The sequence below is a fragment of the Protopterus annectens genome, chromosome 6.part1, assembly GCF_019279795.1.
Source record: "Protopterus annectens isolate FY-2018-M chromosome 6.part1, PAN1.0, whole genome shotgun sequence".
Lineage (NCBI taxonomy): Eukaryota > Metazoa > Chordata > Ceratodontiformes > Protopteridae > Protopterus > Protopterus annectens.
Genome location: NC_056738.1, coordinates 101577648 through 101592321, shown reverse-complemented (window position 1 = coordinate 101592321; position 14674 = coordinate 101577648). Strand labels below are relative to the sequence as shown.

At 39.1% G+C, this 14674-nt stretch overlaps 1 protein-coding gene across 3 annotated transcripts in view; it reads right to left on the bottom strand.

The window, feature by feature from the left end:
• The window catches only part of METAP1D (methionyl aminopeptidase type 1D, mitochondrial), a 1999572-nt gene that overhangs the window by 1060543 nt on the left and 924355 nt on the right, over positions 1-14674 (bottom strand). For 2 of the 3 annotated variants that reach the window (XM_044075535.1, XM_044075536.1), the window contains exons 3-4: positions 13182-13331; positions 12658-12806 (exon numbers count right to left, since the gene is read on the bottom strand). In XM_044075535.1, coding sequence (XP_043931470.1) covers positions 12658-12806; positions 13182-13331 — 299 coding nt within the window. The remainder of the gene's footprint in view (positions 1-12657; positions 12807-13181; positions 13332-14674) is intronic. The other variant, XM_044075537.1, reaches the window with a different exon arrangement.

The window sequence follows — 14674 nt, the reverse complement described above, 5'->3', positions numbered from 1 at the left end:
CACAGTTCAATCTATACTTCTCTTTTTGGAGGAAAACGATTGGATGTGCTCTATAGACATTCATGAAGTGTACTACCACATGAAAATGGACAAACGTTCAAGAAGATTTCTTTGGTTTCAGCTAGCAGCCAGTCATTTTCAGTTCAGGGTGCTGCCCTTTGGTCTCACCACAGCCCCCAGGATGTTCACCAAATGCATGGCAGCAGTAGTTACACTGAGACTGCACGGATCGTGGGTTTCTCCATAAGATGAATGAATGACTCTCCACCCACTTCAGGCAGGCACTACTCAAGCAACAGAGTTCATTCTGCATTTGCATTTGTTCGTGAACTTGGGAATCATCACAGATCAAAAAAAAATCTCTTAGCTAAGCCTCTCAAACTCAGAAGAACTCAAGAGACATGTGAACACTGTCTCTCTGTGCCTTCCCCCACCCAGATTAGAGACAAGACCATAGTGACCATGGATGCATCCCAGATGGGGTGGTAGGTAAATCTTGCAATCTCTCCTCCCTCTAGGACCAAGGCCCTCAGAGTCAGTCAGACAACATGTTTGTCTACCTGGGCGCAGCACAAACAGAGGAGGAGAAAACCCCTACCCCCTGAAAGTCAAAAGCCCTGAGGTTGCTTTCTATTTCTTGATCTTGACTTCTTTCTAGTAGCAATCCCAGGGTACTGAACAAACTGAGCAGATGCCTGCCCTGCCTCATGTACTGCCTCATGTGTGGTGTCTCAATCTTGAAATAGCGAGAAGGATTTTTCATTGCTGGGGTTTCTTGCTATAAGACCGCTACATCACCCAAAACAGTTGCAGGGCAGACGCTCTTCTCCTCGACTGGCCCCCGGTTCTCCTCTATGCCTTCCCCTCTTCCCTCTAATTCCACTTCGTCTCAAGAAAGCAGCCAGGTTGAAAAGCAAAATGATCCTCATTGCACCCTATTGGCTTAGACAAATTTGGTTCCCCTGCCTACGGCCTCATCTAGTTCACCATCCATGGATTCTCAGGGACTGGTGCAGCCCTACCTTCAAAATCTCAAGCTGACAACTTGGTTCTTCCAATACCGCTAGTTGCTAGACATAATGATACACCTACCCCAGTGCGGAAAATTCTGCTGGCTTCCCATAGACCATCCACCAGGAAACTCTACCTTAGTAAGAGATTTTCAACCTGGGCTTATGATAACAATCTCGATCCTTTCTCCTCTCCTGCAGGAAACGTTCTAGAATTTCTAGCCATTCTTTTTCATCAAGGAGCTTCCGCCACCACAGTTAAAGTCCAATTAGCTATCATTTCTAACTTCCATAATGGTTTTGGGGACCTTCCTCTAATTTCACATTGACTATGTAAAGTTTTCCCTCAAAGGAACCCTGCATTTGAAGCATCCATTTAAAGACCCTCTACCCCCATGGAATCTGGCCATTGTTCTTCAGTCTCTGGTGCTTACTCCCTTTGAGCCAGCAGGGACATGCTACCTAAAGTTTCTTTCATGGAAAATGCTTTTCCTTATACCTATAACTTCTGCAAGACGAGTTTCTGAGATGCAGGCTTTATGCTTAAAATCTCCTTACTTAATTTTCCAAAAGGATATAGTTTCACTCAGAGCCAATCCATCCTTTCTTCCGAAGGTAGTCTCAGAGTCCACCATTAGTCAAACCACAGACTTGCCTCTTTTCTTCCCCAATTTTTCCAACAAAGATGAATATTACCTAAATATGCTGGATGTTCACAGACAATTACGTTTCTATCTCAACAGAACTAAAGAATTTAGAAAATCAGAACAGTTGTTTGTATATTTTTCTGGCCCAACTTTAGGGAAATCTGTTTCCAAAGTTACCTCATCAAAAAGGCTAAGAGATTGTATCTCTTACATATATAATAAAAAGAATCTCAAGTTATTTGCCCCAATGACAGTACATTACACCAAATCAATGGCCACTTCACCCGATTTCCATTCCAAGGATTCTATGAATGAAATATGTGCAGCAGCAATGTGGGTTACTCCACATACCTTTATCACTCATTACAAATTGGATCTAGTCTTCAGGGGCACAGCTTTTCTTTGGTTCTATGGCTCTCAGGAATATCCTTCCATAGGGCCACCCAGGATCTAAAGTAGCTGGGGACTCTGTCCCAAGAGTCAAGAATAGATGAAGATTGACAACACAGATGGAACATTATGGTAAGACATAACTTCTTTTTTTTCTTCAGAGTACCCTAAATTTTCCCAGATGTATTTTAGCTTAGTCATAAGAGCTAATTAATTTCTAGCCAGTATTAGTAAGGTATCGGGATTTATAAAGTTTTTGCTAACTGTATCCAGCAACCTCAGCCTCCTATCAAAGTGTGAAATACTAGTAGGTATAATAGTAGTGTATGCAGAAATTGATGGGAGAACTAAGTTAATGGGGTCTACTTAAGCTGAAATAAAAGTCCATCATTACCATTCTAGTATGTTAAATCTGCAGACCTGTCAGCTACTGCCTGTGCCAGGATAATGCAGCTGCCTGATAATATGCTGACAAATCTTTAACATGAATGGAATCTTGGTCTTATATTCTGACAATCTGAATGGTTGTGTGCAATATCTCTCAGGGGAAGACATTTCTGCTGCAGTAAATGTTACATGTTCTCCCCTTTACCGTTTCTGCTAGTCATTTCTTGCGGTGGAGATCCTGAATACTGACAGGAAGTATCTTCATGTTATGACTGAAAAAAATGAGGTAAAAGACACTGGCTAAAATGAAACATCTGATATGCAGAAGCAACACCATCAAGGCTCAGACTTGCTATACACTGCTGCAACAACATACAGTCATTGTGATAAATCAGGTGCTCTCTTAAAGTCTACCATAAAGCAAAAGTGATGTTGTAAAGGCCCTAAACAAAATAAATCATTACAAGTTTAACAGTCTTCTCCCCCTCTCTCTCTATGTCAATCGGTTAGCATTTTGCACAGCAATTTAGTACTCATTATGCTAGGTTCCTTCGTTAGGTGCCTTCAGAAGCCCAAGGATGGCGGCTCCTTCTTAATAAGGCAATCTGACAGCTGCCATTAGTAGCAGACACAGAATATCCTGCATTTTCTGGGTCTGAATAAGTTCTTTTATTCCAATGATTTCCAAGTGAAGACTATGTCAATGACAGGCTTTGTAGAGTTAATTGCCTCCACCAAAGAGTGTTTATTTGTAAAACATACTACCTGCTGAATGTCATGTCTTCAGTCACCGATCATAAGCTTAGAGCAGCCATTGCTCCAAGGAACTATATGCCACCATAGTCACAGTTTCACTACTGATGTTCTCCACCACATCTCTAATTATATAGTTATTAAAAATCTCCACCACTATCACTGAGTAACTTTTGAAGTGAGCCATGCTTACTTATAAAAGAATTAATAAACTTCTTTACAATTTCTGAAGGTTTCCTGGTGTTCATAATGCTTCCCGGACTGAATCTTGTGAATTGGTTGATGCAATGAAGGTACTATGTGCCAATTTCAGTTTTACATAAGCTCATAGCAATTGTCTTGATGTACTCAAAAGCCAGAAGCTTGCCAACAGCACATCTAGGTTTAGCTCTACTATGTTTCAGGCAAATCTCAGAATTGTCAAAATCTGTTTTAAGACAGAAATAAATTTAGCATCCTTGTTTCCTGAACTACAAAACTATTTCTGCATTCTGTCCTCAGAAGCATGTTCAAATTGAAGATGCCATTCTTTAAAATGTTCTGCTTCTGTGAGGACCTCATTCTCACAATGCCTCTCTTTATAGTCTTTGGATGTTACGTGGTGCCCTTTGCAGGTTTCTGATCTTGTCTGCCACCCTCAACTCTAAGTTTGAAGAAGGAAAAAAATTCTTCTTTACTGAAACTGTAGCATGCCACTTGCTACAAATGTAACAAGTAGCTTCCTACAGTTATAATACTACACACTTCAGCCAATACCGTAAATACAGTACCTGCATTACTGCACTACCACCACATACAGTATATGCCAACTGCACCCACTAACGACCTGTGCTCAGGCCAGCCATCCCCTTCACCTTGTCCTAGCTATGAATCTTGTAGCCTTTATTCAGAATGTTGGCACAATAATGTCCACTGCTAGGGAATTCAAAAGTCAGTGGTCATTTAAATATTACCAGTTTGTAATTTTCCAAGTTCAATCTCTGACTTTTTAAGGACATCTTTCATATCAATAAATGTGTCTTATATCAGAGCAATTCTGTTTCACTTTCACACTAAACTTGTCCTTGTATTGCTGGTAATTTTAGTCTCTTGATGAAAGACATTACTTCTCTATCAGTAAATGTGTCAGTTTTCAGTAACTTACCCACCTCACTCTGACTCAGTTTACCAATATACTTGTTTAACCATTTTCTCCATAAACACTACATGTGAGAGCAGCATCAATCACAGCTTATCCAAAAGATTCTGATAAACAAATCTCAGCAATGTAAAAGACTCTTTAGCAAACAAACTTACAATAGTTTTTTCTGTACCTTTGGATGTCCTGCTTTCCTCAATTACTTGTTCACCTCTGTTTGCACAGTCTTCAGCTCACTGACAGGTGCACTGACATACAGAATTTGGATTTCCTTTCATACTTATTTAGTGTATTTATAAGTTCATAGGTAAGAACTAGGCTAGCTGTCCTTTTGGGCCATTTTAAGCCTAGCCAATTACCCTTGACGAAAACAAACTGATATGGTTCCGGTGTTTGGAGGTTCTCTATGCCCTTATTTTTTCCGGCAATGACAGTCTCACTAAGCTCTTATGTCTGTTCAACTTGCTACTTCATTTGTGTTTTGCAAAATACACTGCCTTAACGTATGTTAATGTCCACTGCAATGCATTGATGCCCATTCCTCCAAAAATGGAGTTTAGGGGTGATTTCACTGAGGCAAAGGTAAGCTCAATACATCCTATTAATGATAACTGTCAATATTTCACATGTAAGCATGCAACATCTAGCAATCTAAAAGCAAGCATTGCAAATGGCACTACCATGTTACATGTAGGCATCAGATTGTATCTCTACTCAAAACCAATTATGTAATCTCCCAAAGAAACTGCACTGTCTCTAATAACCCAATCATATTTAGAGTATGTCTCACAATGGCACTCATTTTCTCTTTCAGGAACACAGCATCTGATTTCATCTTTAAAGCTGACATACCTTCACCCGTGTCCAAATCCTCTTGTTGAAGTCTCCACTGCATTATCATCACTGTCTCCGTAAGAGACAGTGCAGCTACAACAGCATGCTTTCATTCTTCCAGCTATGAAATGTGTAAAAAAATGTAACCTCATTTTTCCAGGTTATATTGGGTTTTATTTGCATCAGATACAGGTGGGATTCCACAGTTGGAAACCATCCTCTTCTAGAAGTTTTAAGGTTGCAAACACAAGTAGAACTTTCAGGATCTCTGGAATTCATTTTTTTACAAACATCCAGTCTGCAGAAGCAGTGCAATCAAGGCGCACAGTCAGGAAATACTACTGCAAGAGCAAGAGCATACAATCACTGCAATATAGCAGGTGTTGTAATAGGCTGCCATAAAACCGATGCTGCTGTAAACATCTGCCCTAAAACAAGAGCTGCTATAAAATTTGCAGTAAAGCAGGTACTGCTATAAAAGTACAATACAAATGGCTTTTCACTTTGCAGGTGCCAATGAAGATGAACAACCTTAAAAATCAAGATACCTAGAAGACTTTGCAAGTGACAGTGACCAGTATTAGTTATTGATTATATACCTCAGAAAAACAAATCCTTATCTAAAATTTTGCAGTTGAAAGCTAATGACAAAAACACTGGACAGTTGGTCAGTAGACAAACAGTAGAAGGTCTGCTTAATTACTGTAATGGAAGACTCTCCCACAATGAGAAATTCTACATCCTCAAGCTTCTTGAGCAGTAGCATTATACAGTCTAAGCCACAGGCAGATACCAATGGACATGTTTATTTTATTACGTACTTTGGAAACACCAATACTGATGGATGCTGTTTAAGTACTGATATAGTTGGCTTCATATCCCTGTGTTTAGGAAATGCCTTTGAAGATGTGCCTGCCTTTGAAGTAACTAAGTCATTATGTCATTATTAGAATCCAAAGACCAGAAGTATTTTACTTGTAGGTATCTTCAATCCATTCCAATTTCCTTCATATCTATTTTTTAACATTTCTGGCTTAGAAACAATATTTATTTTTTTCCAGTCATTTTCAAGCACATCTCCACTGGACAGGTATTCAAGCCTTTAGAGCATCTAAGTTTTGTGGATTATTAACATCTAGCATGACTTTCATATAAATCAAATTTATGAATGGGGCCTAAATAAAACAAGCAAGAATTTTTCAGGTATCTGCCTACCACCAACATACTTTTGTATCTCCTTTGTGGTTATAACTTTTTTTGACACTTTTTTCAACAATGATTGAAGAAACTCTGGTTCGCGATGATTGTTGAAGTGACACCCTGACCCCATGTGCAAAAAAAAAAAAAAAAATGGGAAAAGGGGAAAACGGGTTGGGGATGGATGGAGGGATTGAAGAAAAAACACTAAAATAAGAAAAAAACAAGACAACTGCAAGCCAATACTGATGATGCTCACAAAATAGTGTGATGAACTGAAAGGTTACGGAAGGAACTGGCCAACTGGAATATATACAGAAAGCTAAAATAGCATTCTTCTGTACCTGAGATGGTGTAAGACTTGTCTTGGTTCCTTAACAGGAATATGGCACTGCTGGAAAACAGACACAGAAGATGCGTAGTCCCAGCATATTATTACTTAAGTATTACAAAAATCCTCTGCAAAGAGCATCTAAACTTGTCCAGGCAATAGTAAAAATGCACCTTCTTACAGACCACATCAAATGTTTCTGAGAAGACAACAGGGAACCAACGGAATAAAACTTTTCAACTTTTCTAACAACATTCTTTACCATTCAAATAAGACTACTTTCATGTTAGGTCATTTCCTGCAAACTGAACTGAAGAAGGCATAAGTAAAATTGATGATGAGAGGATAACCGAACTGAATAACAACCTCCTTGTCAACAAGACTTCATATAAAACGGTTTGATACAGGCATAAAAGGCACATGACTACTCATTTCAGTGCATCTTGGACATGGCCCAGTCAGGTGACTGATGTCTTTCCACGGACTACTTCAATGCCTAGTTCTTCACCAGATTTCAGCTTTTGGCTTTACATCATGAGCCCTCTCTCCCACACACAAATGCTAGGGCACTTCTGTGCTTGTAAAATAGGGACAGCCTATCTTCAGGTTCCCCAGTTACTGACATCACTGGAAAAAAAGAAGTCACAATGTCAAGCAAAGACAACATCAGCAAACATAAAATTATAGGAATGTAATACTTACAGGGGTATCCATTGCTTCACAGACAAAAAAGGCAGCCTAACTACAGGGGAGCAGTTAAAAGTACCAACTACAGAAGGACCTCTTGAAGATCAGCTCATTCTAAAAGAGTTCACATATGCTCTTACTGACCTCCTGAATTGGGCTGACTGTTGGGTAGCATCCAACGCAGCATGTCCAACCCCACCCAAACTGCAAAGAAGGTAGGAATTAGAAGAGACACCTGAAAGACTGAGAAGACTATTATAATAACCTTTAAGTGTTAAAAGAAGCTCTACTTCTGAAGTGGAAATCAAAATCATAATGTTCAGTAAAAAGTTCACTGATGACTACATGGCCATGGAACACGTCAACCAATGACCTGTTGTTGAACCAAACACTAGAAGCAGTTTTCACACAAGTAGAATAATCCATGATGGTATGCAAAATGGATGGTTAACTAACTGGTATTAAAAGGCAATCCCTTGGGACTGAGTCTGCTTGGAAATTGCAATACTCTCTTTTCCTGAGAAAAAGAAACAATTTATTTTTTCTGATCTTGGGCACATTATGGAAGCAACAATATAAATGACACTGAATATCCAATGCATGCAGCCCAGTCTTATCATAATTATACCTACAGAAGAAAGCATGAATATGAATGCAGTGGTTAAGCAACAGCTCAGACATCATAACTGGAAAGAAGAGATGGTTCGTCCAGAAAGATACTTGGCTTTTGATAAACACTAAACAAGGTTCCAAATATATCAAATATAGCAACTGGGAAGTCTACCTGGCAGATTGTAACTTTGGAACCTGGAACAATGTCTCCCAAGAAATAAATGTCAAGCCCATTAATGCAAACATTTTAAAAGGTGGACAAATGAGTGCATAAATCATGAAATTTGAATTCCATGGAGGAAAAGCAGAGGACCTCCTTAAGAAATTGCTTAACCAGATTACAGCAGATCAGAGGGCCTTAACCACCACAAGATCATGATGTGTCAATATGCTGAACACATTCACTGTGACCACAGAATAACTGAGGCCCAGGATGAAAAAAATCAAAAGTAAGACAGTCTTGCAAGTTTATTATCTTGAGAAATGGAAGACACAGACTTGCAAGTTTAGCAGCCCAGGAACTGGGATACTTCTCTACTCAAATATAGAGCTGCTGTAACAAAGACAATTTCATGCCAGCCACCTTCAGAACCTCTGAAATCTCCATGGAAAATTCTTGTGGGATAATCAGGTCAACTGGGTCAGCCAGCCTCTGAGATGGGGGTGGTCATTCTATCAAAGGAGAGGGACATCCATGACCTGGACTTGAAATGCCTCAAGAGCAGCCACAAGCCAAAGGACCAGACTCTAGGACCTCTTTTATCATCTGTGTGTGGCCAGTGTTAGCGCTAGCAGCCCAGCAATCAACCTGGTAAATGAATGGAGGATAGAAGGGAATAGAAAAATATCCTCCCCATTACAGATAGAAGGCATTCAAAGACAAATACCATCCATCTTTTCAAAGAAAACATAACCCGACAAAGACCAACATTTCACAACAGGCTGAATTTCAGGATGCCCCCACATAGAAAATCTTCTTAACACTTTAGTGGCAAAGTTGTATCCCAGGAGAGGATTTGTGATGTGGCATAATGTATCTGCAATAATGCTTGACTTCAATGTTATGTGGAGCAACTCTACAGAATCACACCAAAGTCCCACCACTTTCCAAGTCTCACTACTTCCTGTTAAGGGAGGATGGACTACATGCTCCTTCGCTCAGATATCACACCACTACCTGTCTGCCTAAAGTCACAAAGAATTTTTAGTATTCACATGTCTCATCACAACTTAAAAATTGAGCAACACTGTGTTCAGTTCAGGAAAGATGATATGCAATTGTATCTCAGCATGGTTTCAGGTTGTCTATGTAATGCTGCCCTGAAGACAGTTCCTCACCTCACCACAGATATCAATGTGACTGCATCTCAAATTAGTGAGACATAGGGGCACCCCAGCCTAATGAAATAAATCCATCAGAATAGGAACCTGTGGAAATCATATGAAAACAGAAACAGATCCAGATAGCTAGGATTCTGCAGTCACTTACAATGCACCACCCACTGCAACATCCTCATAAATAGGCATAGTGGGATGGTGAAAACTCAGTTGCCACAAACCACAGCAGCTACAGGAAGGGATGAGTCATGACCCAATTTTATTGTGCAACCAAGAAAAGCAGATCACTGGTGTTCTGAGCCCTATATGGAAAAGGGAATGAGTGACAGTGGATGGCATCCAGTTCTGCCTCAGTAAACTGCACCAGGAGCTGAAAGATCTCAACTCAAATGACAGTTATATACAGTGGTAACAACTACCACAAACCCCAAGTTTAGGATTAATAAGACAGAATCGGGAAAGTGGGGACAGCATTAACTAGTCATCCAAGTATGAGAATACCAGGAGGCCCTTTTGCTCCAAGGTTTTCACCATTACCATTAACAACATCAGTACCTAAAGTAAATTTCTCTGTACTGCAAATGTACAGTCTCCAGGACAATGAGCAGAAAAAGGGTTCCCACACAATGATGTTCTAATAAGCACCTATCAGCTACAAGAAGGTCATTTAGTAACCTTGATGCACACATGGGAACCCCAGGTAACAGCAGGAAAGAGACATATAATGGATAGCTAGAAACGCAGAATGGTGTTACTTTGTCAAAAGCAGAGTGAGAGCAGATGTGAATAGCACCAAATAAGCTAAAGAAATGGCCTGGATAGAAAAAACAACAGTTCCGACTGATCTCCAGATGTTATTTCACACCAGCCAGACAACTGGCTGTAGGTATGAGATAAAACAGTACCTGCTGGAGATGGGATTAACAGGAATTGTCTGATCTTCATATATTTTGGACATGTAGACACGTTCAGGGATAGTGGAAATATTTATCCTAATGGTTGCATGATGTACACAGGGTGGCTCTATACCTAATCAAGAAATGTTGGAGTTTTGGAATACTGCCAGTGGGGAAGTCCAAATTATTAACAAGACTAGGGATGTACTGGACACTGACTAGTGTAATAAAATTATGATGCATTAAAAAAATTATAAGTCAAGGAGAGGAGGAGAGCCAGCAACTATGCAACTACTGGTGGACAGTATACTCAAAAAACATTTCAGGTATATTGGTCACTCTTTTTAAAGAAGTTGAATAGCAGAGAAACCTACATCAGGACTGGAAATTTCATTTTGATGCCATGGGGACTGAACAAGATTGAACAGAAATGTAAGAAGCAAAGTTAATTAATAGATGTTGACCTGGATACTGAATGTGTTGGTTGCTGAGCATATTGATTTGATCTGATTTCTGCCACTAGAAAGAAAACATGGATATGAGATGTTTGGTAGGGGATACCTCTCTAGAAATGTTAATTATTTTGCCAGAGATGCACAAAATTATGATCAAAAGATTACAACTGGACATGTGGGCTCACTTATCCTGGGGAGAGAGAGAATGTGATTCTGATTGGTCAACTGCTCCTGTACCACAGAACTGGGAAATATGAGCTTGACAGTCCTAAGCCAGTGACAGAAGCCCTCTCAAGTATAATTGAGGCCGAATCATGCTCACACAAGGAGAGATTACAGAGGATGCTCCATGGTCATGCTGGTGTTCATTTAGCCACGGGGGTAGAGTTGGGGCCAGAACAAATTTGCCCTCCTACCAATGCAACAGCTGCCTGCATGATGGCCAGGGCAGCTTTTACCTTCACTGGGAAGCATTCAAAATAGGGAAACAAATGGGCTATGCTCATTATGAGGAGACTTGATGGTCTACAGGCATGACAGGGAAAAGCACAAAGAAAAAAACATCACTTAAGAAGTAAAATATCAGGTTTTTTTTCACAATTTGATTTTTTTTGTTCCTTTTTCAGCAATTTCAAAACAGCAAGACTGTGTTTTCAAAACTGACTTAAACTCATTCCCTCCAATACAACTCTTTTGAGTGTGTACCCTTAACTCCTAGTGGGTGTGGCCTGAGCTTTTAAAGATGAAGTTATCACCTTACAATTCTAACAAATACTCATTGACAGAGGTCAGATATCAATTCAATTGTGTTTGCCATCATGTATGCTTCAAGAAAAAAATATTCTGATACCTTGTATGCAGCATGATTTTGTAATTATTAATGCAAATATGAACAAGCAATATCTGACGCCTAGAGGAGCAGTAGGAGGTAACTGCAGATGTACCTGGAGGCGTCACTCGGATGTAATGATTGTGTTTTAATAAAAGGAAATGCACCCATATCCGTCTATGTATGTAGATGTTTCCATAAATATATATAATATTTACACCCCACACGGTAGTAATGCAGATGCAAACATTCATAATGTCTACACTACTATGAAATAACAGTGGCTGTAAAAAAACAATTTATAAAACAAAATTACTGCACTTCATTACTGGTTAGTCTGTGACATTTTGCATCTTGCCTGCACCCTCCCTATACATACTTTAAAGTTTAAGGACATGTACGAATTTTATTGCACCCTCACTGAATAAACTTTACTTTTCAGATAACCAGAAACAGCATGAAATGTGAGAACATTAAACACAGTATAGTCCAACTAACCTACCAGTGTATCAGTAACTGGTACTGATGGTTGTTTTGAATGAACAGAAAACAGCTGCTATTATACAAATGTACAATGACACCACCTATATTCATGATTAACAAAGCTGCAATGGTCCTTGGGAAAGGAGGGGCCCAGCAGGATGGAAGGCTGTGTAACAAGAATGATAATAACATATATCTCTTACAGAAATGAACTAGGTACCATTGACAAGGGTCAATATGTCGTAAAGAATTATAAAGGATGCAGTTTGCTGCCAGTGATACTTCAATTTTATTTACATTCACATTGTCATTTTTAATGTTAGAATTACTACACTATTTGTAACAGAAGAGAAAACATGAATAAGCAGAATATTATGAAAACTGTCAAGCTTTTGTGGAAATAAAGAGGCTTGACAGTATGAGAGATAAAAGGACTTTAAAATTCATGGGTCTGATTATATTTTAATGCAAATAATACATAAAAAGCCTGATTTTTGACTGCAGGTCTCCTGCTTAGTGATGATTTGCAATATGCGATGCACACAACTATCCTGCTGGGCTTAAAATATGCATCAAGAGACTGGAATCACGAATTATACCATCACAGATGTCAGTTCTATTTAACCACTCATTCAGATTTGGGATAGCTTCAAGAATAAAAGGTGAATACCTGTCAGGAATACCATGACACACCACATTGTTTACGGAGGTACAGACAGATTTTGGAAAGCCTCCATACCCCAGAGGTGAGGGGTAGGCATTGTGTCTTATTGTTTCGTGGTGAACAATGTAATCTATTTCTTCAGTTGTCATGCCAACCTAGAAAAAAAAATAATAGAAAAATATAGCAAATGCCAAAGATTCTTTTAACAATGCTAATTAACATTGTACACGAACAGCAAAACCCATCAAATGAAATGTGACTTAATGCTTTGTATAGCACATCCTATACTGGGGCTATCCACTGTACTTACTTCATAACCACAAAAATACATAATCTTTTTGTTAAATAAGCATTACTTTTTCCCTACAAAATATAAAGTGGCAGTTTTATAAAAAAATGGGAATGTGGTTCTCCATTATCTTAAGTAAATTGAAACATTTCATTATAAAGAATGTAATTTACTCAGAAACAAAAAGCTTACTGCATTTACCACACATACAGTAAAACAATATAAAAGCTGGAAGGCATACCTTTAAATTCTTCCCAGCCAAAAGTAAAACATGACGGGCAAGATGACTTGCCTTCCGAAGACCCTGAATCTGATCTTGGTTCTTAATTTCTATGTAGTCTCCCCAGTCTGGTACAATGCCTGTCGTCACATAGTCTGGCTTCCTTATGTGCTTAAATAAAAAGATTGAACAAGAAGATCAGGAAACCAGAGCATGACAATGGGATCATTTTCTCAGACAGTGACTCCTGCTCAAGGCAGTTTGCCCTTTGTGTTCCACCACCGACCCTTTTAAGCCATCAGATAAACCCTTAAGGCTGCTGCAATATTTTTTCTGCTGCCCTTTTGAACTTAACATTGCCTACTGCTATTGTTGTAGCTACAATGTTACACTTAAAGAACTGAAGCAGAAATTATGTCAAGATCATCTCTGTGCAACCATGAATTTTTCGCAATATCTTATAACACTTGATTGTTAGAGTCCGAAATAAGGCCAACGTATGTCAATACAGAAAGTACTCCTCAGCAACAGTAATAAAATTGGCATTCCTGATGGAAACAACTAATTTTGTTTGTTAAAATATGGTTTATAATTTGCAAAATATGAAGCATGCATCATTAAAAAGCACGAAACATAACAGTAAAAAACATATGCAGTCCCTCAAGATTACATAAAAATGATTCTCTGCCCTTTGAACAAAAAAAGCTATCAGCCTAGATACAACTGATTCAACGTGTACAGGCTGGGGTCCATACCTCTCAACTGTCCAAATTTTAGTATGTTCTTCATACAATTTGTGGTTTCTAGTAAAATCACTGAGAACTGTAGTCACTAAATAATGTCAGACATTTGAGTTTCAGACTTCACATCCTTCAGAAAATCCAAGCTAACACAAAACCTCTTATTATAGTAACTTTCTAAGTCTATAAGGGCAATATTTAAAATCCTTCCTTGCCTTTGGGCCTTACCCCTCCCCCCATTATTTTAGGCTTTGTCCAGATTTATTGTGCTAAGAGGTTGAGAGGTATGCTGGGGTCCTCTTTTGACCTGTTTTACCCAGCTTGCAGGTTTTCAAGGTTTACCAAAGGCTGAAACACCTGTTCTAGGTGAAGTACCCAAATGCTCATTTAAGGGTGTGTCTACTCTCTGTTTTCTTATAAGTTTTTTATTGGGGTGATATTGTTACTATTCTCCCTCTTTTTTACTCTAGTTCCCAGTTTAGGGTGCACCTGTGAAGATCGTTATGTAACAACTTTCTTTTCTTCTGTAATTGTCAGTTTCAACCAGTAGGGTTACGCCCACTGGAAGTCACGCAGCACAGCATGCAAATACAAGCAGTACATCACTTGTGCTCCCTAAACACAGTCTCCAAAGCACCACATGCTCCCTGAACAGTCTGCAAATTCAGGCCAGCATGCAACCTTCCCACTTTATTGCTGAAGATCAGTACTCTGGATGTCTGAATTCCCTCTCTTTCAAAAAAAACAAGTCATAATTCGAGTCTTTACTTTCAG